A 25,173-nucleotide genomic window follows, 5' to 3' on the forward strand; every position below is an offset into this window, starting at 1 on the left:
GAAAGGTGCGTAGCGTCCTTCGATGAGGCAGGCCCCCGCGAGAGGACGGGAGGGAGCAGAGTAACGCTCCCCTTATTCCTCAAAGTCTGCTACGCAAGGAGTCAGCCCCGTAACCCCTTCTAGACGGTAGGGAAAACGTAGGCCGAGGCGTACGTTACGTAAGTACACGGCGTACGCGAATTGCGTAACTCAGGCTGGCGTAGGACAGGAGGAGCCCGTGTCTCTTGCGTAAAATTCTTCCGCGGCGTGTGCTGGCAGGGTTGGCGGAGGTCGGAGGATTACGTTAATGTCGCAGCGCAGTTGGTTTGGAGAATACGGCCTTTCGCCTACGCGCCCGGTGGGACGGCGGAGAGTGGCATCAGGGCTGAGCAGACAATAAGGGGAGCGGGGAGCGGCGGGGCGGGAGCGGCCCCTCGGGCCTCCGTGGCAGCTCCGGCGAGGCTGCACGGGTCCGCCGGGCTTGGGGTTTCCCTCCGCTTTTTCTCTGGCAGATGACTAGGGAGGTCTCGGCGCGGCGCTGGGGCAGGAGTGACAGCAGCCATGATGTTTGCGTTCGCCGGACTGCCAGGAGACCGGGAGAAAACGGCATAACGGGCCCCGCGCGGGTCCTGCTGGCAACCCCCAGGCGCGCACACCCTCCGCAGTTGCAGGAGGTTCGTGGCAACCTCTCCTGAAAGTGACCGAACTTGCCTCTTCGCCCACTGTGGCCTTAATGCTGTGAAGAAATGAAGGACAGCAGGCGTGGCACAGACACTGTGTTTGTGGCCTGCTAGCATTTGACTCCCCAAATGAACCAGAGATGCCTAGCTAAAAGATAAAATAAGCCATGAGGCAATTAACGCAGCATAGGCCTTAAGTTCTTTTGTGCTGTGCTTATGCTTCTAGCACCTACTGACAAGTGGCCGTTCTGTGAGCCGTGTCTGATGGGTGGTCTGTGGGCCCCAGCCAAACCGGGCCCTGGCTGCTGGCAGGGCTTTCCGGGCTGTCCGATTGTCACAGATCGGTTACGTTGGCAGAAGAGAAAGTGAGTCCCCTTTACTTTCAGACCCTTGAAACAAATAAGTTAGCCTGGAACAAGACACATTGTTTACCATTACAATTTTGTTTACTGTATGTATTTACATACAGCATATGTGAGAAAGTAGAAGGCAATCTTGGTGCTTAAAATATTGGAAGAAACTTGGGCCTTTCTCAATGGGGGTGAGGGAGTCAGGTGACACTGTAAGCTCTCAGGGATGCTCGCTCACTCGGTACTTGGCCGTTAGATACAGATGCCTGGTGTGAGAAAGCTGTGCACATACAAAGAACTAGACATGACATTAAATGGCAATGGCCGATCCATTCCTGGCTTCCTCAGATCAGCCAGCCTCCCTGCCTTTGTCTCTACGCTCCCTCCATTGTGAAAAATAGTGCTTTACCTCGGGAAAAATATCAAAGATCTGTTAAGAAACCACCCGAGGAAGGCAAACTCCCTAGCTCTGTCACAAGGTAAACCCTGGCTACAGTGTCAGGCTTTTCTTGGATGAAATCCTGGTCATTGCTGGCTTTTTACTTCATGTTATCTTACATGCATTAGTTAATCTAAATGAAAAAATTCTTGTATCAGTAAGGACAAGCTCTCTAACCAGACACCAAAGTCAGACCCATTCTAATTAGCATCTTTATACAAGAAGACAAAGTAAGGCCTTCCCTTAAAGGGCCTCATATATAAATCGTTGAGTTTATTTTAAAACAAGCAATTCCATGACCATTGGAGGTAATGCAAACTGAACTGATATTTCGCTCCTAATCCCCTGTTTCTCTCTTTTATTCCTAGCTGCTTCTTTTGCCCCCCATGATGTACATCTCTGGCTAGCTTGGAGCTATGCCTGTGCTGGCCGGACAGATGGCATGCTCCCTCAGCAAGCCCAGTCATAAGTGCCTTTCCCGTGCTGTAAGTACTGGTGTCAGCCTCTCTCCCCTATCTAGCCTCTGGTTTTGTTTTCTTCTGCTTCTTAATAATAATATTTAATATTATTTAATAATTTTAATAGTCTTATATTAGGTGACTGACAAGGCAATTATATAAAGGTTTTTCTTTAGAGAACTAGATAAAAGGTTTTAAAATGTTGGATTGCACCCAGTTTTATTTCTGTCACGAAAGATGAGTGAGTTATTGAGAGCAGGGTTTGATTCAAAGCACCCAAACATAAGCAGAGTGTTGTTCTAATTAATAATTTTTATTTTTAACTTTAATAAGAACAGTTTTAAAACATTCTCTCCAAAAAGTAGAAAATGCTAAATAAAAATACAAAAATTATCTAGTCAAGATAAAAATGCCTAAAAATGTATTTTTAAAGTAAATTGTTGTCTACGGTATGTGAGAGTCCCTCAAGTTCTTGGGCTGTTGTTCCTGCCACTGCCTTTTCCATCCATTTACGTCAATCTTATAACTGAGTTTATTCCAATTCTGTTCCGTTTTGCTGTTAAATTCTACCACATAGACACCTTCTTTGAAATAAACTAAAAAAAGAGTATATTAATCCCATGTGAAAGGACAGCTTTGATTTTCACAGAATGGAGGGAAAGGATTCTTTGAACTGTTCACGAGCTTATTTCTCAAATCTTTGTCTGCTGAAAGTTCAGTTGGAAAATAAAGACTCTAAATGAACTGATTTCTGTTAAGATCAATAAAACTGTACTGTACAGAGTTCATCCCAATGTTCTCCCAAAATACCTTAAATGGTTCCCAAAGGGTGGAAATGCAGCTAGGCAGTCAGTGACCTTGCACAAATCTGCGTCCTGATTGCCCAGGTGGTTTTCAGCTGTATGTCAGTTTTCTGCCTATTCTTTGGCATCCCCAATCCCTCCAGCAGTTATTGCAAATGTGGCTTCATTTTCAGGCATCTCAGGACTGGGAAAAAAAAAAGAAACAAGAAACTTGTGGGTTTCCCTATGTTAAATGCAGTTGTGAAACAGTCCCCAAAATATTGTAAGTCTAAGCAACCTGGACTACTTCAGCATCTTTATACCTGTGTGCAAACTGTAGAACGTGATCAGTATTGTTAAGATCAGAAAAAGTGAAATCTGCCTCTTAGAAGATGACAAACACAAGGGAGAGAAATGGAGAAGGTGCAGGAGAAGGGGAGACTCTTTACAAATTCTCATTTCAGCGTCTTGGTTCCTGACCAGAAACACTGGTCTCTCAGTGTACTTCCACTAGTACCATTTTTAACAATTTGTGTCTGCCACAGTTTATCAGGCAAAGTGATACTAATCATCTCATCAAAACTTAGTCATTTAACAGCTGTGGAATTCCTGCCAAGGGACCACCAGTCTTACCAAACTGATGGTTGTCTTTGAGAGATCATCATCTAGTAGGATTTATGATGAAAGATTATGTAATTTAATGTATGCAACATGCAAGACAACTTTAAATCTGTGAATTAGTTTGTCCTTTCAGATTTTCTTTCAACTTACAATCCAGAAACGCAGATGGTTTGAAATCACGAATTGCTGGTCAAGCTGTTTAAGTTTCAGTACCATGAACTTTGTCACCTTCTGGTGGCTCATAACACAGCTTCCTTCACGTGAAGGAAAAGTGATTTACCTGTCATATATCTTTGCAATACGCAGCTCCCCTCTCCCTTTCCTCAAACTAATCCTGGTAGTCGAAGCATGAGCAAGGATGTGGCCCCCAATGGGCTTTTTTGGGTCCGCCTGAAAGCTAAATTAGCAAGAAAATTGTGATGATTCACTAGGCAAATTCCATAGGTTAATACTGTGATTAACTGTGAGACGAGGCATACTGAAGTCAGTAATGAATAATAAATAGGTAAATATGTCAAAAAAGGACTTAAATGGTAGCATAACTTTCATCTCGTTAAATTCAAGAGGCTCAAGAAATACACACCTTAAACTTCATATATAAGCTGCTCCAAAAGAAAATGGGGTGCTTTTTCAATACTTTTTATGGCTTGTTCTCTTCATTCAAGTCACACTGAAAGAAGCCATCATGCCAGGTGGCAGATAAACATAAAAAAACTCATTACAAAAACTGAGAGAAGCCTATAGGTATCATCCATGAGAGACCACTGACCAGTATGAACCTTCATCTCGGTGCCTTTTGCTCCATACAATCTCAGTTCTCATCTCTGTTAAATATGTAACACAAAAGAGAAGAGATTTTTTTTTTAAAGAGAAAAAAAGTATCTTACGTCATCGTTGCTCCTGGATCAGCAGTCATCTGGTTGGTCACAAACACGGCCACATTATATTCTGCAATAGAAAACAATACAAAGAAGGTAGACTATGTCCAATTAGAATTCCAAAATATTCTCCCATCTATGGTAAAAGCCAGGCTCCTGCTGAAGCACTTCAAATTTTAAATGAAAGAGAAACAAATACTCTTTATGTCTGATGGCTGGAGTTAGTCATGAGACAGCCTAAATTTGCTCCTGTGTGACTTAGCTGTAATACACTGAAAATGAGTACTTTTCAGAATTCCACTGAACAAGTCTTTCTCAGTTCCCATCTCCTCTGTTGGCTCCCTGCCCTCAGCCCCCTCTCCCTCCCTTGGCCTGTTTGCCTCCTTTTTTTTTTAAAATTCACTGCATGAAAAAAACATTTACTCATTCCTCGTCAATATTTCTGACACATTCCAAAGGGGAGGAACCCTATTCATCCCTGTCATCATCTCTCAGAGGTTTGCAAAGTACTGTGAATGTGGCAATGGGCACAGCTCTTTTATCTCTCTGTGCCTTCAACCTTTTTTCTATTCTTCTTGTTTCTTGTGTATTTAGACTGTTGTAATTTGGGGAAGACAATTTCTCTTATTGGATGTTTGTCCAGTTTTACAACCTTCTCTCTTGTTTAGGACTTCTCTTAGCAGTAGTTCTAGGAAAACTAAATGTTGAATAGTTCTAAAGATTCCTTAATCTGTCATCTTGAAACAATATATTATCAGTTTGATCTTTTTGGTAACTGACAGAGGTGTGAAGTGAGGAAAGATTCCTGGGCCAATGCCTGATGGATAATATACTTGGACTATTAGGTGGTTGTGCTATCAACAGCTATGGTTTCAGTAACTCCAGTCCATGTTTTCCAAATGTAGGAATGTTTCCCTTACCTTCTGATATTTTTTGGAGCCTTGACAGCATCTGAGCCAGTTTCTGTTGTCGTTCAGCCAACTCTCCACGACCACTGAAATCCACACGGAAAAGTGCCATTATGGAGTCAATGATCTGCATTGTAATTATGCTAGATAAGTAAATATAGTGAAAGAAAATAGGAAAACTTATTCTGAAAGCAGTAAGCATGCAAAAAAGTACCAACAGCTTGAAGATACCAGCTTCCTCATGGAACTTGGCTGCTACATAGTCAAGCAATTCCATCTGATGTTCACCTGATGGGAAGTACAGTTGCCAAGTGAAATTAGGACCAGAAAGAGCTCTGAGGGAACAAAAGCCTGAATTTTAAAATTCCTCTTCAAATGTCTCACTGTTTATATTTTCACTGCCAGCAGTTTTAAATCCAGTGCCCAATAACAAGCTACCTGTACAATAAATACCCAGCAGTGCCTGTGCTTCTGCAGATTGCAGTTCTCACTTGCCCAGCTAACCAAACTTCTTTGTGGAAAGCTTCACAACAAAACTATGCATGAAGACAACATTTTTGCTGTGTTAAAAACTAAAACGCAATATAAACATCTGAATTTAATGTTGAATTAAATGACACGCAGAAATTGTATTAATCATATTACTCATTTTCATATTGTATTCCCAAAGTAAAAGTCTCATTTAAAACTTCCTTGAAGTTTTAATCCAGTCTCCCGTGACAGAGTGTGTTGGGAGCTGTCCCTATAAAGTTCCATTCACAAGATCATAGAAAATTTCTCAACAGCATTTATAGAATTAGCTTGCATTCAAGCAGTTCAGGTGCTTCTCTTACTAAGATGCTATGCTGACACTCATGTATGATACAGAGTTCACTTAATGCTGTGGCAAACTGCAAAACTGTATTGTTTATGTAGTGCATAAATACTGAGCTGGAATACTTACACTGAGCACATCTCATTGTACAACATTAGAAACAGAAAATGGAAGCAAGCTTACAACTTCTTTTGTCAGCAGTAAAATATTCTTAATGATCCTCAGTGGGCGATCACAGTTAATAAACTGAGAATTATTAAAACAGGAACCTTGGAGAAAAAACAGCTATCATGCCAGCTGCAGTAATGGTCTTACTAGTATATGCACGTGCGTACAGCACATTGTCAAGTACTGCGTCATGGTCAACATTGAAGCGATCAGCAATGTCACGAAGGCGGTCTGGTCGGCTGACATTAATCCAAGTTAAGGATTTCTCTTTATACAAGCCATGCTCTGAAAATAAAACTTCATTCCAAAATAGAACTATGGGGGGAAAAAAAGAAGGATATTTACTTTGATCCTAGAGAAGACTGACTTTTTCTCTTCACACTGTCCCACAGACCCTAAAAATACTTTCAGGCTCACAATGATAATTGTCTTGTATTTAGGGTTTCAGGTGGGGGCGGGGGTTGACATGGATAACTGTGTTCTAGAAATTTAGCCATGAGCAAAACCTATTTATACACAGTCTACCACAGTTACAAAGTGTTAAAAATAGTGCTTAGTATTTAGATTAATTTCTCTTGGAATAAAGAGGAAAGCTTCTATCACCTGTAGGAGGCATATTAGATCTCAAAATAAAACCCCAGTTAAAATAGAATCTGTATACTTACTTTAATTTTTCCAGGTTGGATTCCACCAAACGACAGAGAAAAAAGTCACTGTCTTGTGAGCCACTACACACTGTGCTCTCCAGGCTTTCCGAGTCAGTTATAATGTTATACATGTACGGAGCAATCTGGAGCCTCCTACTTGCTTAGAACAAAAGTAACTGGTTTTCCAGTTCACCATACCTGTAGCTTTTAACAGTCCAAAAGATACAATGTATTTTCAGTGTCAATGAAGATAATCTTTCCACCTGTGTAGCCATTTGGTCCTGGAAGCTGAGCTGTCACTACAGTGAATCATAGATCAAAATGAAACAGTGGGGAAAAGTATTTTCTTACTCTCTATATTATTAATTTTTAATAAAATACAACTGCTTATCCATATCACAAAGAACTGCCAGTTTTAATCAATGTGGAAATCAAGAGTATCTCAAGTCTTACTGCAATCTTGAGATGAAACTCAAGCCATTCTTCTCGACTGGAGATCAGATGTGATTTAATTAATGGGATCAAAATTGTGTTTTACTCAATGCCATCACTAAATCTGTATATTTTATATTGAAAATAGGTAAGAATATTATGAATAAGTTCTTATGCACAAATCTCTTAATCCTCTGCCAAAATTAATGGTATTGATTTAGTAGATTTCCAGCTGTAACTTGTATGATCAAAAATTCCTTGGCTATAAATTTTTCCTGATATGTGAATAGTTACTGATTATGGGTTTATTCTCTTCGGAGTAAATAAGCTAAAACACTCAATTCAGTCGTAATCATTCATGCAAAAGGGTATGACTCTGCTGGCCATTAAACTGTGTGAAACAGAAGAGGCCTTATTTTTCCAGAAGTTGCCATAATTTCCTTTATAATATAGTGTTCATTCAAGGGAATGTTTGCTTACCTGGTGTCTGGTAACTATATTCCAGTAGCATTAGTAGTTACATTAGTTATTATTTACCTCTATTTACACACTGAGAGATATTGCCAGGAAACTGGAGTCCTGCTGTATTTGACACTGCCCAAATACGGTGACTGCCAAACTCTTTGTTTATCCAGTTTCTGTCAGCCAGTAGTATCCTTTCAGTGCCCTTTCAGAATGTCATATTCAGCAAAACCTCTTGAAACCAGGAAGTTCAAAGAGTTGCTGAGAAAGAACCTTGCCTTTGCTCTTTTCTGAGCAATGCCCCTGTCTACCAGTAACCTGTATTTGTGCTCTACTTTTCCAGATGGTGTGTTTCACTGGCTTCTCTAAGACAATTATCTTCTTTCTCCTTACTGCAAAACTTACACTGATTTGAGCTGTATTAAAAAGTAATCATTTATATAAGTTCTCTAATCAAACACAGTTAATGGAGGTAAGTCACCAAGATCTGTTTCACCATATTTCTTAGAGATAAAAGATTCTGACTTGTGTCTATGTGTTTAATTCTGATATAGTTGTAAAGAATAGATTCACTGAGAAGAAACAACTCTCTTTTAAGGTATTACACCTACCACAAAGGGTGTGAGAGAGCTGAGTTTTGCCTGTCCGGAACTCTGTTAAATAAAGAAAAAGGAAAAAGAAAAAGGTCAGAGTTTCTTTTTCTGAGTTTGCCAGATTCAGGAGTTACTGCAGTTAGAAACACTCTTACTTACAAAATTCACGTCTATCTCTACCTTTTTAAATCATTTAACCCCAATTTATAAATCCTATTCTGTGCAGTAGAAACATGTTATATTAAAAGCAAACTCTGAAATGCTTTAATTTGACCATGCTTGACTGCTACAGACATTTATTCTTTTCTGTGTAGAAGTTAAAACCACATGGCACCTATGGAAAAGTGTTAACTGAGGGAGGAGGGGAAAGAAATGGTTGATTCCACTGACCTGGCCCAGTTTAATTTTCAGTAAAATGATCAAGGAGGAGCTTATGATTTATTAAACTCATTATATCAAATCATGTTAGTCTCCAGTTTATCTTTTCTAAAGGGAATAATACTGTGTTTTATGAACTCTTAATTGTTGATTAAGTGCTAACCACTAACTGATCAAATTTACTATAATAGTAGCTTAATTGTAATTTCAAACTCTTATCTGAAATGTAGAGTATCCTAATTGTGCATAAATAAAACATATTTTGTGTCAGTTTTGTTTCTAGAAAGGAACACAGATTGCATCAGGGAAATCCTTCCTATATGACATGCTACTAATAGTATTAATAACGCTACATTGTGCTGAATCAGCATGCTCCAAGTCTAATGATTACTCAGCTCAAACTTAGTCTGCAAGCAAATGAAGAGTAAAAATGGAAAAACGCTGAAAGAAGTGGATTCTTTCTTCTTACACTCTTGCATTTTTTTTTTACTTTATTACTACAATGTGAAAAGTTTGATAGAAGTAATCCAGCTTGATTTAAAATCTAAACAAAGTTGCAATTCTTTGTGGTTTCTCAGTAATACTCAGTTAATGTGGTTTTCTCACCTCCAAAGGCTTCAGTGATTGCCATGCTTTCAATCCCACCACCCAGAAGTTTACTGGAGAAAGGGATGGGATTATGGTATAGTTAAACCCACAAAATCACAAGAAGAAAGTAAAAAAGAGAAAATTTTACTACTTTAAGTAAAATTATTTCTGCTCTAAAGCCCCTCACTCAGTGCAATTAAGTGCAGGGCACTAAATGATCACAGATTCATAAAACAATTCTGCCTTAAACTCCCTTGCTGTGTGCAAGAGAAAGATCTATCGAAATTATTACTGGAAAGAAGAGAGAATATACCTTTGAAAAGATAACATTCCGTAAAAATATCTTAAGGGAGGTCTTGAAGATATACTTTTGACCTGAGACCTGCGGTTGTTCTGACTAGGATGCAAACACTGTTTATTTACAATGGCTGTACAAAGTCTGGTTTCGCCTCAGAAAAGGAGATGGTTTTGTTACTTGCTAATGCAGGCTTCTTTGAGCCAGCACTAGCTCCAAATGCAAAGTAGCCTACGTGTCCTAGCTGAATATTTATTTATATTTTTGTGTCTTATTAAAGACAATAAATACAATTATTGAAACAGTTTGGACTAAAGAATGATTTAAGTAGAGATAAGCTTACTCAAATTCCTGGCTGCCGGTAGTAATATGAAATACCATCTTCCGTTTTTCACTGTACTCAAAGGCAGTCAGGAAGCCTGGTTCCTAAGGAAGACCAAAGTGAACATGAGAGGTTTATTTTATCATTAAACTGCAGGTAAACTGCAATATCCCACATTCCACCCTAGCCTCATTTCCACAGGTTAGGTATGAAAAGCACCACAGCATTTCTCTGGTGGTTGTAGAGTTGTTGTGGTTTAATCCCAGCCAGTAACTAAGTACCACACAGCTGCTTACTCACTGCCCCTCCTCCAAGAGGGATGGGGAGGAGAATTGGGAAGGAATGTAAAACTCAAGGGTTGAGATATAACAGTTTAATAATTTAAATAAAATAAAAGCAATAACAATAATAACAGTAATAATAATAATAATTGTTGTTGTTATTATTGCAATTATAATGAAAAGGAGGGAGAAGGGGAGAGGAACAAAATCCAAAGGGAAGGGACAAAAGAAAACAAGTGATGCACAATGCAGTTACTTACCACATGCTGACGGATGCCCAGCCAGTCCCCCAGCAGCGATCTGCAGGCCCTGGCCAGCTCCCCCCAGTTTACACACTGAGCATGACACCCCATGCTATGGAATACCCCTTTGGGTAGTTTGGGTCAGCTGTCCTGGCTGTGTCCCCTCCCAATTTCTTGTGCCTCTCCAGCCTACTTGCTGGTAGGGCCAGAAAAACTGAAAAGTTCTTGACTTAGTATAAACAGCTAAAAACATCAGTCTGTGATCAACATCGTTCTCACACCAAATGGGAAACACAGCACTGCATCAGCTACTAAGAAGAAAATTAACTCCATCCCAGCTGAAACCAGGACAAGAGTATAAAGAGTTATCTCTTTAAAGTTATAAGCAGAGTAGTTTTCAAAATTATCTTGATGTTGTGTTGAAAAAATCTGTTAAGAGAAATGTTGCACAGCATTTTGGAGCGGCCAGCATTAAACTATCATGAAAGTGATTGGCTTACAATAAGCTTGTTTGCAGCTTCTTTAATCTTGTCCACTTTGGCCTCTGAAAGCCCTTTTACATTGCACAGTGCCCGTCTTGTGGTCATCTGGATTCCTTTGATCGTGCAGATCCCAACTGACTTCAGTTTTTTAATATCTGCTACATTCTGTGAAGAAAGTTCCCTTCTGTGAGTACTCATGACAGTTAAAGAGAAGACAAAGTAAACCTTTGAAACATACATTCATATGCATGTGCATTTTCACCAACAAAAAACAGATTTACAATAAACTCTTTGTTACGTAGTTTGTGACACCAACAACAGAAAATTCTGAGTAATATTGGTGTGAGGGATTGTGGTGCAGAGACCAGATCCTGGTGCTTTTGAGAGAAAGGTGTCTTGGGTTCAGTTGTATTTACTTGTCCCTGTTCAGTGTCAGTCTTTCTAGATCCAAGCCAGTAGTAAAGAAACAGTACAGATTATTTCAGATAGTGTGGCGTCCAGTCTAGTAAACCTTGTAGCACACAATCTGTCCTTGGTCTCTTAGCACAGATAATCTGCAAACCAGTTGAGCTGATCATGGATAATTGGGAGCTGACTTGCAAGGATCGTTGGAAGCTGGCTCTAATTGCCTTGCTTTTTCTGCATGTTCACTGTATGTTTAAAACACGTGTCCTCCAGATCTGACCAACACTTTGGGCTGGATTGACTAAATGACTAAAACTAGTAGAGTTTTTCAGAAATTGGGTACAGCATTACTTCAGTCAGCGCTCTACTGACACATTTTGTGTCCTCTCACCTCATTTAATGATTCTGACATCACTGGAAACTTAAAGGCAGGAAATAGATTACTCTCAAGAAAACGTACTGTGTGAAAGGTGTGGGATAATACTTCAATTTACCTTTTCCAGCCAAGATTTTTCTTGCAAAAAACAATTAACTAGGTGTATCATCTATTTGTCTAGAGTGTGTGGGTGCATAGGAGTTAAGAAGGGAGGGAGGTTATGCAAGAAATTAGTCATGTTCATTTGGAAGCTTATTTCTCATCCTGTGATACATTTTCTGATTATTACATTAAGAGGGATGGGTAAGGTAAAAATCAGTCACGAATAAAAATGACTCTTCCAATGAAAAGAATATCATAATCAGCAATATAAAAACGATTGAGCTGTTTTATGGTGTTTTTCTATTAAGACAACAGACTACTGCTGCAAAGGTCATTTTTCTAGACCAAAACTTTAAATGCAATACCCAGCTGCTGCACTTCTTCAGTAGCTCTCTGTCTTGCTGGTCACATGAAACTTGAAGGCTGTTGTGCATTACAAATCTGTGATAGACCTGGTTATAGAAGCTCTTGTTCTCTCCTGCACAGATACACCTTTCACTAACAGCTTATGTACTAGCCAAGGTCCCAGCACATACACCTCCTTAGAGTATAGAGTTCAAGACTGTGAAGTGTTCAGCAGTAATCCTGGCTCAACATAGTGACATGCTTAGACCTTAGACCAGCTGCTTGTCCTGATCCTCTCCCTCATGTTGCAGCCCTGTCCCAGTTGCATGCCTCCAAGGTGGAAAAGGGAGAAGACTGAGAATTTTTAATCTTTGGACTAATTGATTCACAAATCCTGTTGACAGGGTGGCTACAAAAGTAGATGTGTCAGAAGAAGGGATAGCATGCTGTACAGGCAGGAACACTCAGCAAAGGCTGTGGGGTCACAGCACCTTAATTCCTACCAAACACTTTTAAACATTAAACCACATCCTCAGTTACTAATCTGACTCTTTTTGTGGTCACACTGTCAGATCTAGTAAACACTTTACTCCAAGGAAAAAAAATTCTAAATGCACAAAAACTATTTCATTAAGCAAATTAATTTAACAGATATGGGTCATCGTATATTCACACAAAGATTTTAACTGGCACAGCTGAGAACAAAATCTTCCCCTGGGGTCTGGGCATAACTACTTGGAAGGAAGAAAAATAAAAAAGAAGAAAAGGAGCAGGAAACCCTTATGAAGCCAGAAAAACAGCCTAAGTTATTATTCTTTATTTTCAAGATCACTCATACCTTCTTATCATTTCCTGCATACCATGCCTCATTTAATATTGATAGGCTAGTACAGCTCCCTTCTAGCTCATAAGGTTGACTCTGGTAAACTTCTTACATTTTTAACACAAGAATTTGTGTATTTTTTCCTATGTTGCACCATAGTTAGAGGTCCCAACCTCATTACTCTTCCTCAGAACTCTCCTAAAAACTGTAATGAATTGCCAATAAAAAAAGTTGACAATAATTACACTGTGGACATGCTGAGCCCTGTAACTATAGTGCTGACTAATGCTGTTGCATTGTGTCTGTCCTCCTCATCTGTATCTGTCTGTAGACATTTATATTAAAGTTAAATCTTACATTACTTCAGGCAAACCCAACTTTTTATTCTGCTTCCATAACACCAAATGTAATAGGTTCTGATTCATGAGCCAGTCTCCTGGATAAACATATAATAATAGAAATTCAAATAAATAGGTGATGTTTAGGTGATAATGATGATAACTATTATAGGAATTTATATTTGATGAAGAAAACTAACCACTTATTTCTCTAGCTACTAATATTTTCCTCACTCCCACTCTACCCTTTTCACCAGCATGCTGAAAATAGTATAGCAACAGTTGTCACTGTGTAATTTCACAGACACCAAAAATGCGAGAGTAATTACAAAGATTGGCATGAACAGGAAGTAATCTATCACACAGTTTTCAAATAAATTAGCAAGTAGTTGATTTTTCAAGAGAGCTGGGTGCTAAATACTTTGAATATCTTGCCACTTTATTTAGCAATCTCACGGGAACGAGATTTTCTGAAAACATGTCTTATCACCAAAGGCAAAATTTTTCTTCACATGACTGATTTAGAATTTATTGCAAGGAGGAATTTCAGTTGTTTGTAGCAATGCGTGTATGCTAAACCTTACAATAGCTTTACATGGAAAATTCTGTGCCATAAAGTCATTGCTCATACTTACGATTCCATGCCTCTGTAGCAGGTCAATATCCTGGAAAAAGGATTCCTAAAAAAAAGCAGAAAAAAAATTAAAATAATTTTGCTTTTTCTTTTAATTACATTCCTCTCACTGTGTCTGTTTCAAATTTGTAAACATTTAAATGATTTTCCCTAATAATACATAAATTGTTGGACTACCCACATAAGCAAAGCCATCATGAGTCAACAAGGCCTACACATTTCCTATCACCGTCACCATAAAGTGTATCTTCAAAGGCAAGCAATCCACTGCTGTGCTAATAAAACTTGTGTTATGATCATCATCATCTTGATTTTTTCCGCATAGTTCCTCAGTCTTTTAAGGCTGATGACCATTCCTTGGAAGCATAAAATTAACTGATAGCCCCCTGGCATTTAATACAGAAGTGTAAAATAGAAATAGTGATAATCCCATTAAAAACTGTGCATAGAGAGTACTGAAGAGCAAGCTGTTCAGGGACTAGAAGAATGAGGTTTTCTTGGTACTAGACTGGAAGAAAAATTTAAATGGATTAGACTCCCTGATGGTCTTTGGGAACTCCTGCGTCTCTGTGGATTGCAGAACACTATCAAAATACCTTCAAACAACATTTGCTGAACCTATTTTTCAGTCAACCATAAATTTACCTCATCATCCTGGTATCCTGGTTCTTCTTGGACTACTTGATCCTCCATGGCCTTCATCGTGAAAGAGCAGGCAGTAAAGTGTGGATCACTAGTGGGAAATGCAAACAAAGGTAGTATTGGGGTGGCAATAAATGAGTCAATTATTGTAAAATGACTTTTAAGAAGTCCTTGAACTATAGAACCTTCTCAGCATGCCATCACATAGGTTTAAACTTGGATTCTGCTTCCAACTCTTTGTTACCTTACCTACCAGACCAAAAGGAGAACATCTACTGCATTACTTTCAGATGAACCAGTTTGGCTAGAAAAGGTTTAACAGGCAGGCATTAGAGAAAAGAAATCTCATTCCCTTGTGAGAATCTTGGGTCAGATATGAGTTTAGAGGTGGGAACATTTTAAATGATTAGATTTATTCTGGTAGAAAAGTTAAAGGCAGTCTGTATTTTTATATCAGAAGTCAGCATAGCTGCAGGGAGAACAGGTAACGGAAAGGCTATGCAACATCTCAGCCTCCCCACCTTTATGTGACAGAAAGCCCACAACACAGTGCTATTGAAAAAGCTACAACTCCTTAGTCATGTATCTTGAGAGTAAACTATAAAGCTGTATTTGTTTTCAAGTTCTTGCTGGGGTTCAGAATACCTAAAAAATGCTGAAGACATGCAAGTAACACCTGTAAGAAGTAAGCTTGCATGAAGAGAATAAAAAAAGGTATAAAAATATGAAGCTTTTATTATGCAAAACCATATACAGAGATCTTATCTCATGTTTTTTTCATGGTTAACTTGCCATGCCTATACTCCACTACAGCTTCACTGCCCTCTTTATGTGGCTTCCTATAAGCAAGGCCTAGAACCAGAATAGGCACTTACTGATAGCATGATTAAATAAAAAGCAAAATATGACCTCCTTACATTTTATGAATACAAGAAAAATGAATACAAAGCAGCTCCTTAGAAATATGATCTTATAACTGTCTGTTTAATTTTTGTGGTTTTGTAAATGGATAAGTTGCTTCTGAAAGCTTGCTTTCACTCTTCTAGCTACGGCTGATCAAAAGTTTTGTGACCTGCCTCATCCAGATGTGCATATATGTTTGCTTGCTAATCCTTACTAATAAAATCCATAAAAGGTAAGACAGGTTTATTATGAAACTACAGAACAGGCTACATCTAACAAAAGATGGGATGATTTAGACTAAATATCTGCAAATAACTTTTCAGCTTCTGAATGGATACTTAGAGTCTGCCTAATTTGCTTACAAGAATCTTGTGTATACAGAGGCTGGAAGAAGTGAGAAAGAAAATACTATAATTTTAGAATGGCTGGGGTTTTATTAATGAAAAGACAATGGAGTTACTTCTGTTAGTATTTAATGGAAATATGCCTATAAAATCAGTTGTTTCTGATAGTGTCAGGATACCTCTATTTCAGAACCCTGACAATTATGGAATGAGAAATCATCCCTCACATCATGCCTAACATCAAACAGAAAAATAATTACAGTAAAACACTAATTAATAAATATTTTAAGATATTTTTTACAAAATCAGCTTCAAATACTGAGGGAAGAAAACCAAGTAATGCAAAAGGCATTACAACTGTATTACAATCCCATTCTCCATTAAAAATATCCTCCTGAAATGCACATAATCCTGCACTCCAAGCACAGCTGAACAGGTCACGGGATTGTTCTCCTACTCCCCATCCTTAGGCAATTGGCATCTCACAGCCGAAAAACCGGGCAGACCCAGATTGCCGACTACAAGGGAAAATGAGGAAGTTATACCACACTCTACTAAAAGCTTTAGGTATGAACATAATCCTCCTGTTTAGTGGAGGGTCCTCCTGTCACTGCTGTGTTGGCACACCAAAGACCCAGAGGATCTCAGCTGCCACCACCTGCAATGAAGCAGATAAAAAGGCGAAAGTCTGAGACATTACAGCAAATCCATCAATAAACAAGGACCTTTGTGAGGGAACACAAAACACTTCTGTGCCACCTCAGGTGCCCCTGACCCTCCTGTCGCTGCCCTGGGAGCTATTACTGAGGATATGTGAGGAAGATCTGCATGCCTCACTTCTTTCACCAGGTACACACTGCCGATGTGACAGGGAGCAGGCCCCAGCGCGCCTGGCCCCAGCACCTAAGCCTTAGGTTTAATGAGCTGGTTTGGAACTGACAAGAGACTGGCACCTGACTTGACTGGAGTGGACTTCAGGCCCCTGTGCTAGGGGCAGGGCAGGAGGCCATCTAACCTGCCCCGAGGGGAGCCATGGTGGAATTTCACATCTATTGACTCAGAAGAAAATAAGTGATTAACCATATATCAACATACAGATTTATTTGGCTTTTCCTTGCCAGCTGCTTATTCAGGGGATGTAAATTTCTGTTCCCAAAGGGTGACGCACCGCAGAATTTCCTCCCCCTGTGGAGCACCAAAATTCCGCGTCAAAATTACAACAGTGATTAAAGCACAGCTCATCCCCGGGCACCTCCGGGAGCGCAGGGCTGCGAGTTGTTCCAGTACCCCAGGGTGCAGGGATCTGAACCCCCAATCCCGCCCAGGCTGCACCGCCCGCCCGCCCGCCTTCCCCTCTGAGGGGACAGAGCCGGCGCTTTTCCCGCCGGAGCGGCGGGGCGGGGCGGGCGGCCCTCCCGCCAAAACGAGGCTGCCGCGAGCTGCCTGCCCGCGCGCGCTGGCGTCCCCGCTGCCGCCGTGAGGGAGGTGCGTGGGCTCCTGACAGGAATGGGGACTGCCCCTTTCCTTACTCCCCCCCTCGCTGAAACACAGTTGAATTATTGTCCTCAATCACTTTTATCTTCTAAAATTTATCAATATTTGCTGTCTCTAAGGAATATTGTATCACACTTATTTTACAGATGGCAAAGACCAACTTAATTAAAAACGTGGAGTGGCATTGGTTTGGAGGACATTCAATTCAGCACAGCTCAGCCTTATTTTTTCAGGGTGACACACACACATACATCTTCCTAAACAAGGCACAGAGCATTTTTGGATTGGATGGCCAAAACCTGTCAGAAAGCTGGAATAGAAGTGACTTGCCTGAAGTCACAGGACCAGAAAATGAGGCTGAGTCATACACATGACTTCATCAACCATTTTAAAAGGATGGAAAAGGTGCTTTTTTAGGATACTAACACTTCAACAAGACTTCTGCAGTCTTCTTAGAGACAGTATTTGGAAAGCAATCACCTGTTTTAGCTTGCCTCTGGTAGCACAGTCAGTATAGGGCTCCGTGTAAAGGAGATGTCAGTGTGCTCCTGCAAGCAGGAGGAATGGCAGGCTGCCCCTTGGGGTTCCTGCCTTGGTGCATGGCAGGTTTCAAATGGCAGAAGTGATAGGAGCAGCATCTCGGCCTGCTTCATGGTGCTTGTGAACACTTCCCCACCCTCCTCTGCCCACAGGGGGTTAAGAGCATGCACGGGTGTAATCAGTGCTAGCCAAGTCAGAAATGAACCAACACAACACACAGCCCCTAACCACCATCAGGATGCCACAGGAGTGCTCACAGGAACCCCATCCAGACATCAAGGGATTTATTTAAGTACCTAAAGCCTAACCCTGGATGCCCACAGCTTTGTCTATACAGAGGATCTGGCTGGCACTGCTTTTGAAAACGTTATTCCGCAAGAGCTGTTCCAGAAGAGCACTTAGGCAGACAGCCCATTAAAGACAAATTTCTTCAGAAAGTATGCTTTTATTCCAGAACAGAATGCACATGCAGAGAGTGATCCTTCTGCTGCTGCTGAACAGCTCTGCAGCAGCTAATGCCTCTGTAAACAACCTTCCCTCCATCATCCTTCTAGTTCATAAAATAGTTCTCAGAGGGGTCAACAAATGCACAGAATCTGAATATAATTTCCCACTCCAAAGTGCTACTTTGGGCAATAAATTGCATTCTGCATCTTCAGAATGATCATTAACTGCTCATTTGGCTTCCAGCTGGCACTGTGCAATAACTGCGCATACCCCATCACATTACACACAAGCTGAGATGAGGCATCTGAGAGTCTGCTCCCTCCCTCTTACAGGTTCTGCTGCGGATCAGTGCACCTCCAGCTGCAGGTGAGGCACTGGCAATGAGATACACCACTGTGATCTGCATTTCCTCTCCCTTGAGATCTTATACCAGTTTGGACAAGGGAAGACCCAAGTCAAACCACTACCATTAAAAAAAAAAAAAAAAAGTATCCTGATTTTTTCACCCTCACAAAACATTTTAATCCATATTTGTAGTAGGGAAATCATGTAGGGTTTTTTTGGTTGGGTGGTTTTGATTCAGATTTATGTGACTCAAATGGACTAGAGTCAAATACACAAGCTAATGCCTTTTCTGAACTTTCAAGTTGGCAGTTTGCCTGTTCTTAACCAGGACAGAATAGTCTGATAATTGGCCTTCTGGAATATAACCCATGGAGATTCAGCCTGGGGTAAGCGTACATTTAATATCTGAACTGTTTTGGAAGACCTGTGCCTTCTTGTTTCCATATGAATGCATTTCACTTACAGTTGGTCCCAAACTAAAACTATGACACACCTAAAATCTTCCCAGAATCGCAGAATGCTTCTGGGCAAAGATGCAGCAATTTCTTCATATTCTTCAGCTCTCCCTTCTCTAGCAGCAATTGTTTCAGGTTTTATTCCCTCATTAAGTTGAAAATACGGGGGTGGGGTGGTGGTGGTGGAGAAAGAATACTGACTATTTCAAAGGCAATCCAAGTATTAGCAAGGTAAAATGTTCTTGTGTCTCCTACAGCAAAGGAATATAGGGTGAAAGTCCAGCACTACTTCAGAAGTTATGCAAGCTATTATATCCCCAAAATCCACAAATCATGACGGTCTTGCGCTGATGTCTTACTTGAGCTACTCCTTTAGTCACATCATTAACAATCACTGCTTCCAAAACAAAATCTGCCAAAAACTGTGAGGATGCACCAGGCAAGCAGATTACACCTCAGTCAGACTCAGGGAAAGGCCATGCTGCTTTAATGTGCCTCACAGAATTTGTACTAAGTAACTCCATACACCACAACTTGCTCCTCTTTCTCCATATCTGAAAGCTCTCCTGAAAACTCCTGTTCATTAATGGGCTACATATGTCTAGGGAAAAGAAAAAAAAAAAGAATAGCAGAGTGAGTCAAATTCAGGTTATCAGAACCCGATAGGATTAACCCACACAATGTTTTTGTACTTAAGGAATTTCTGCTTACCTTTCTGCCACTTCTGGTCCACATCCCTCATTTATCTTCAGTGTCCCTGGTATGCTTCTTTGACAATGCTGTACCTGTCTTGTGCATATGCCTGAAACTCTGTCTGCATATGTTGGGGTAGACTCTTAAGTTTTACATACAGAAAACAGCCTTGCCTATGTTTTCCTTCTCTTTGGCCAGAACTAAGATGAACTGCAAAAGCTGTATGCATACAATGGGTCTCAGGATAGGACTAGCAAAATATCAGACCAGCTGAGCCTCATCATTCAGGCTGGAGTAACAAGAGGGCTCCGTTGTTAAATGGAATTACTGGAAGGAATAGAGATGATACTGTGAGACTGAGCAATGTCTGCATCCTAGTCTCGAGACCCTTAGACAAAGCCTTGACAAAATACTCAATACCACACTGGTGGGAGTGATCCTGCTTTAAAAAGACACAGATTTTGCTACCTCTAAGTTACTTTGAGTTAATCATGAAGGATATGTGACAGGATTAGAGAGGTCCCTTCTCTGTATCAAGATGTCCTGTCCAGACCATTGTTCAACATGCAGCTCTGTAGGAAACAATGAATTAGAGGGATGTGCCCATTGATTTTCAAGAGGTGCCAGGTACAGTCAAGGCCACAACAGGTTGGATGTGACTGGGGAAGAAAAGATGTCAAAGATAACTTATTAATATCAAAACACTGGCTAGACAATTCAGGTATGGGTATTTTTCTAAATGAAAAAGAAATAATCGGTATGTCCCAAACACCGTGAGCTTCATTATCTTTGTGATCATTTTAATAGATGATTGTGAAATAAGTAATTCTTTATATATAATAAAGGATTATATGATTTTTAAAAATGCAGATTAGAATAAACAAAGCTACTTCTAAACTTTGCAAAAACCTAAACCCAGTTACAGGCTTTCTGAAGACATGCATCAGTATTTTATATGCAGAGTCTATCAAAAAGACAAAGGAGGTAAGAAAGCAGCCTCTTGGGAATGCACAAGCTATTTTTTTATTCAAGGTAAAAAAGCAAACTAGTAATAGAGAACAATAGTACCAAAAGGGACATCAAGAAGTTATCTAGCTCAAAGCACAGTCAGCTAAATTGGCAGATGTTTGTTTGCCTGAGGCAGCTGTGGGTTTTATTTTATCAGAGGTTTTGGAGAAAGAACCAGACAATTTCAGTGCTTAACTGTCCTTGGCATTACTCTTGTTCTCCACCATTCGCTACATAATGCAATTTTGTCTGTAAAAACATGCAATATACTTTGAGCTAACTTCTAGTTTTAAAAGGCCAGCTAACTGAAGCTAATTCTTGCATTTCTACCACAAAAGAGAAAAAAATGCCAGCACAGCCGGTTCAGAAAAAAAGGCTCAAACCTGAGTAGTGCATACAGTTTGCTCTTAGCTGCTCACGGCTTTTGGGACTAAAACATTGTAACAATGTAGCCCTATAATACAGTATTGCCATTCTTAGTAATTTGCCATAAGCTTTGTACCGAATTTGCAAGGCCTCAGGATGGAGGGTTGTCAGGCATGCTTTGTTTGAAGCACCCTCCTGTACCTTTTACTTGGTTAGCTGTGACAGCAGTTTCCTTAATTGACAAGGCCTGTGGCTAATCTGCTTTACTTCTATTTATCTGTGTGTGGTATAGCCATCACTTTATGTAAATAGCAGTAACAAGCAGTTGTTCTATGTAGAATGAGAGATTTATGGCTAGCACAAGGGTACAGCATAGAGAAATGCAGGCCTGGTGCAATAGCAGAGGACTTAAGAAGTAGGGACAAGATGTGCAGAGAAGTACAGGCATGTGAAGATAGCAGGCAAGGCACAGGCACTAGAGACCTGGTGGCTATAAGCAACTCGCCAGGAAACAGTCAAAGAAATGCTGACCTGCAGCTGGATGCTGCAGTTTTAGGGGTAAAAAAGAGAACAAAACAATAGTAACTAACGTATCTAATAGGCATCACATATCATGAAATCAGATGTAGCATGGCACTGCAGACCAATGAAGAAAAGTGTAAATGTGTGCTAGCAAATATATAAAAATGACACCAAGTGGACCCTAGGGCAAGGAAGGATAAACCATCAACATGAAGATTGTATTTGCTCAGCAAAGGATTCCAGGTGCTGACAGCTCTCCATATCACCCCCTCCACACCCTAGAATGAAACCACCAACCTTAGGACCCACAGGAGCAGTGGAAAGATGAGTGAAATACAAGGAAAAGGGGTAGAAGCCAAGAAGTCTATGTGTTACCATTTTATAGAACTACTCTAACTGCATTATTATACTTCCTCTTTCTGTAGGTTATATCTGGATCAATAATCATTAGACTCTCAAGATTTCAGTTATACTACCAATAAATTCATGGCTTTAATTATATACAAGGTACACTTCCTCTTTGTCCATAAACAAGCTTTTGAGTATAGCGGTTTGTCACTAGTCAGTGTCTGACACACACAGTGTCACGGGTAGCTGATAAATTAGAAGAAACTCAAGGATTGCCTGAGCTAACAAGCAGATGAGTAGCAAAACAGACAGACAGAGATTAATTGTGCTTCCTGGTTGTTGCTAAAAGTCAGTCCTTTAAAAATGTATCATCGAGTACATTTCAAACTGATGCTAATAGATGTTAAAAAAATTATCTATTTTAAAGCAGCTTATTAATTTTTAACAATATAATTCTTCCTGCATGGGAGGCTGGTGCTGTGACCTTCTGCAATTTATCAATCTCTGCACTAAAATATCTATTGCAAGAAATGAAAGTCTTACTCTGAATCATGAAATGTATACTTTGAGACATACAGGTCTTTTTTTAAATGGGGAGAGTTTTCTAAGCAGCTGTTGCAAATTCCAAAATCACTGTCCTTGACTAACTCCACATACATACATTTTTGCTCTGGAATAAGTGCACCTTGTTCTACTTCAGCTTAATCAACTTTATGATAAAGAGGAGTAACAGACTAATTATGAAATAAGACTGCTCATGTAGCTAAGGGGGAGTAGTAATTGCAGTTACATATATCTTTGTTCATTTGAACTGACCTCCAATGTCAGATAAAATTAGGATGAATAAAGCAATAGTAAAATTTATCTACTATGAAACTGTTAACAGTCTTCCAAGTCAGTGACAATGCCACTGACAAGCTTGCATTTGAATTAAAGCTCAGTCACAAGCCTAGTTAAAGTCCATGGGTGAAATACCTTAATTTTGCTAAGTAAACCAGAAGAATTGACTAAATATTCCTCCACTCACAGATGAAATGGGAAGCCATCACCCAAGGGCATGAAGTACATCAAATGGCCAGTCAGGCACTAGGGCTAGACCTGAGCAGACTACAGAGCGTAGCCAGGCTCACAAGCTACCCCCTAACTAAGGTCTCCCGTCGCAGTGCTCCAAGTTAGCCAGAGCTTTGGTCTGAGCCAGCACAGCAGTTGTGCTCTTCCTTACCTAAATGGCTTTGCATTTCTCCTATTTGTATTCACTCCTGTGCTCATTTGAACAGTAAACAAGAAAAAATGGGATCAGGCAGATGGGGGATGGGGAAGAGAGACCAGGAGAGACTGCCTCAGCAAGGTGTTGGACCAGTTTTGCCATTTGGTGGACCCTCACCATCTCTGGAGAGAGGGACTTCTGTCCGGGACTGAATGTAAATACAGGAGGTAGAATTTGGCTGGTGGCAGCTGTACAAATTGATACATGAGACAGAAAAAGAGAAAGAAGCAACAGAGTTTACTGCTTTAGGAGGAAGCTGAGGCAGGAAACTTGATTTAACCACAATAACTCATCAGAAAGGGAATTAAAACAAGAAAATTGCCCATGGATGCATCTGCCGTGCTGCAGAACACAGGACTGTGTGCGCATTCTTCACACCAAAGAAATTGTAGCTCCTAATACAAACAAGCTGGAAGTACTGCAAATATTGTCTTAACTGTTATGGCTAAAAGAGTCAACGCTTCTGTAACTTATTCACACACGAGCATTGAAAATTAATCTGAAAAAGGCACAAAGCAAAGCAGCTTTTTCCACAGAACATAGGCAAGTAGAGTTTTCAGCGTTACAGCAAAAAAAAGCATAATTCATAGAATGTTTTGAGTTCCCCCCCCCCCCCCGCCCCCCCCCATACATTCCAGCTCACAGAAGCTTCTGTTGTCAAGCAGGTTGAATAACGACTTTGAGTACACTGCTCTGTTTTGTACTCAGGACAGCATTTTCACTGGCATGCTTCAGAAAGAAGTATTTAAAGTGCAGCTAATAAATTTTTTTTTAATTTCCAGGTCACAGTGGAATTCACCAGTCACATCAAAGAATGGCATTTTACAAAAAAAAAAAAAACATTTTTAAATTCACACTTGGAAGAGGTTCAGCACTGGTATTTGAGACATTCTTCATTTAAAAAAAACCCCAAACTTTGAAGAATCTTTACTTGAAAAACTAATCATTTTCACAGTGTTTCCACATACCTTATGACTTTGGAAAAGTTAAGGCTTTCTAGCTCAGTGTCTCAGTTAGTAAGCTTTTCTTTTAAACCAGCCATGCTGCAGAACTGAACATGCTCTTCTTTTGGCCAGTTTTCTACTCTTGGCTTTGCCTGCTGCTTCTGCAAGTCAGTTTGTATGTAAATCACAGAAAAAAACAATCTTGCTCCATTTGTATTCCATATGTTTGCCAGGCTAGTGGCCAGAAGAGATCATAAGCAGTTTGTTTTTCAAACCCTAAAACTTGGATAGGCATTGAGTACATCATCACACAGTTATTTTTAGCTTAGAATAATATACAGAGTTCTCAGCAGTTGTAATTAGCTTTAAAATACTGTGTTTCCTTGATTTTGCCACATATAGAGACTTAATTTTCAGTAATGGTCCAGCTAATAATTTTCTTCAATCTTGCGCCTTTGAACTTCACAGATTCATTAGCCTGATTATTCTTGTTTTATCCCTTGTTCCCTTTTCCTAGGATTATCATGGTTTCTTTACCAGCCTTAATGGAAGCGTGTCTATTTCTTAAATATTTCCTCTGTCTGTATCTGAAGAATGCTTTTCACCTCCCCTCCTCATGTTTTTGCTGAATTGGTGATTATGAATGACATACAGGTGTCTCTGAAACTCAGTGTGGGTGCACAGCTCCCACTTGGTTCAATATACACCAGTAGTTCCTACTGCAGTTTTCCTTCCTGTTTTGTCTGTCGCTGCTTATTTTCCCACTGCATTATTAAGGCAGACCTTCCTGCTTTAATGGCCAGGCAATCCAAGACAGAGGAATAGGTCAGAGTTTCTGAGACCAAATTGCACACATGACCTCTGTTCTTAGGGCAATGAGTACGACAAGTAGGAAATCACATGACACTCAAATCTTTGATTTCAACATAGTATTCAGTATTGAACTGCAGCCATGAGATGTTCCTAACCGACCAGCCACTGTTCCCCACCCTCAGCTATCACAGTGCTAAAGTGGCAATAGCAAATTGGAGGT

General features: G+C 40.1%; 1 protein-coding gene and 1 long non-coding RNA gene across 3 annotated transcripts in view; one reads left to right on the plus strand and one right to left on the minus strand.

Moving 5' to 3' along the window:
• Positions 1-29: 29 nt before the first annotated feature.
• On the plus strand, positions 30-9,776 carry LOC106631639 (uncharacterized). 2 transcript variants are annotated; one of them, XR_008732655.1, is made up of 5 exons: positions 30-158; positions 1,817-1,933; positions 6,757-6,834; positions 7,962-8,090; positions 8,861-9,776. It is a non-coding gene; the product is annotated as an uncharacterized LOC106631639 (long non-coding RNA). The 2 variants fall into 2 exon arrangements; XR_001335463.3 differs by lacking the exons at positions 6,757-6,834; positions 8,861-9,776 and having other exon boundaries at positions 7,962-8,133.
• Positions 1,942-25,173, minus strand: part of DMC1 (DNA meiotic recombinase 1) — a 28,409-nt gene continuing 5,177 nt past the window's right edge. Inside the window, exons 4-15 of the mRNA XM_055712881.1 lie at positions 14,468-14,555; positions 10,818-13,868; positions 9,816-9,898; positions 9,196-9,248; positions 8,230-8,271; positions 6,951-7,023; positions 6,225-6,316; positions 5,310-5,383; positions 5,108-5,222; positions 4,197-4,257; positions 3,590-3,706; positions 1,942-2,893 (exon numbers count right to left, since the gene is read on the minus strand). Of these exons, the coding sequence (XP_055568856.1) occupies positions 2,824-2,893; positions 3,590-3,706; positions 4,197-4,257; positions 5,108-5,222; positions 5,310-5,383; positions 6,225-6,316; positions 6,951-7,023; positions 8,230-8,271; positions 9,196-9,248; positions 9,816-9,898; positions 10,818-11,039 (1,002 nt within the window). The 5' untranslated portion in view covers positions 11,040-13,868; positions 14,468-14,555 and the 3' untranslated portion in view covers positions 1,942-2,823. The remainder of the gene's footprint in view (positions 2,894-3,589; positions 3,707-4,196; positions 4,258-5,107; positions 5,223-5,309; positions 5,384-6,224; positions 6,317-6,950; positions 7,024-8,229; positions 8,272-9,195; positions 9,249-9,815; positions 9,899-10,817; positions 13,869-14,467; positions 14,556-25,173) is intronic.

The sequence above is a fragment of the Falco cherrug genome, chromosome 5, assembly GCF_023634085.1.
Source record: "Falco cherrug isolate bFalChe1 chromosome 5, bFalChe1.pri, whole genome shotgun sequence".
In the NCBI taxonomy this organism is placed as follows: Eukaryota; Metazoa; Chordata; class Aves; order Falconiformes; family Falconidae; genus Falco; species Falco cherrug.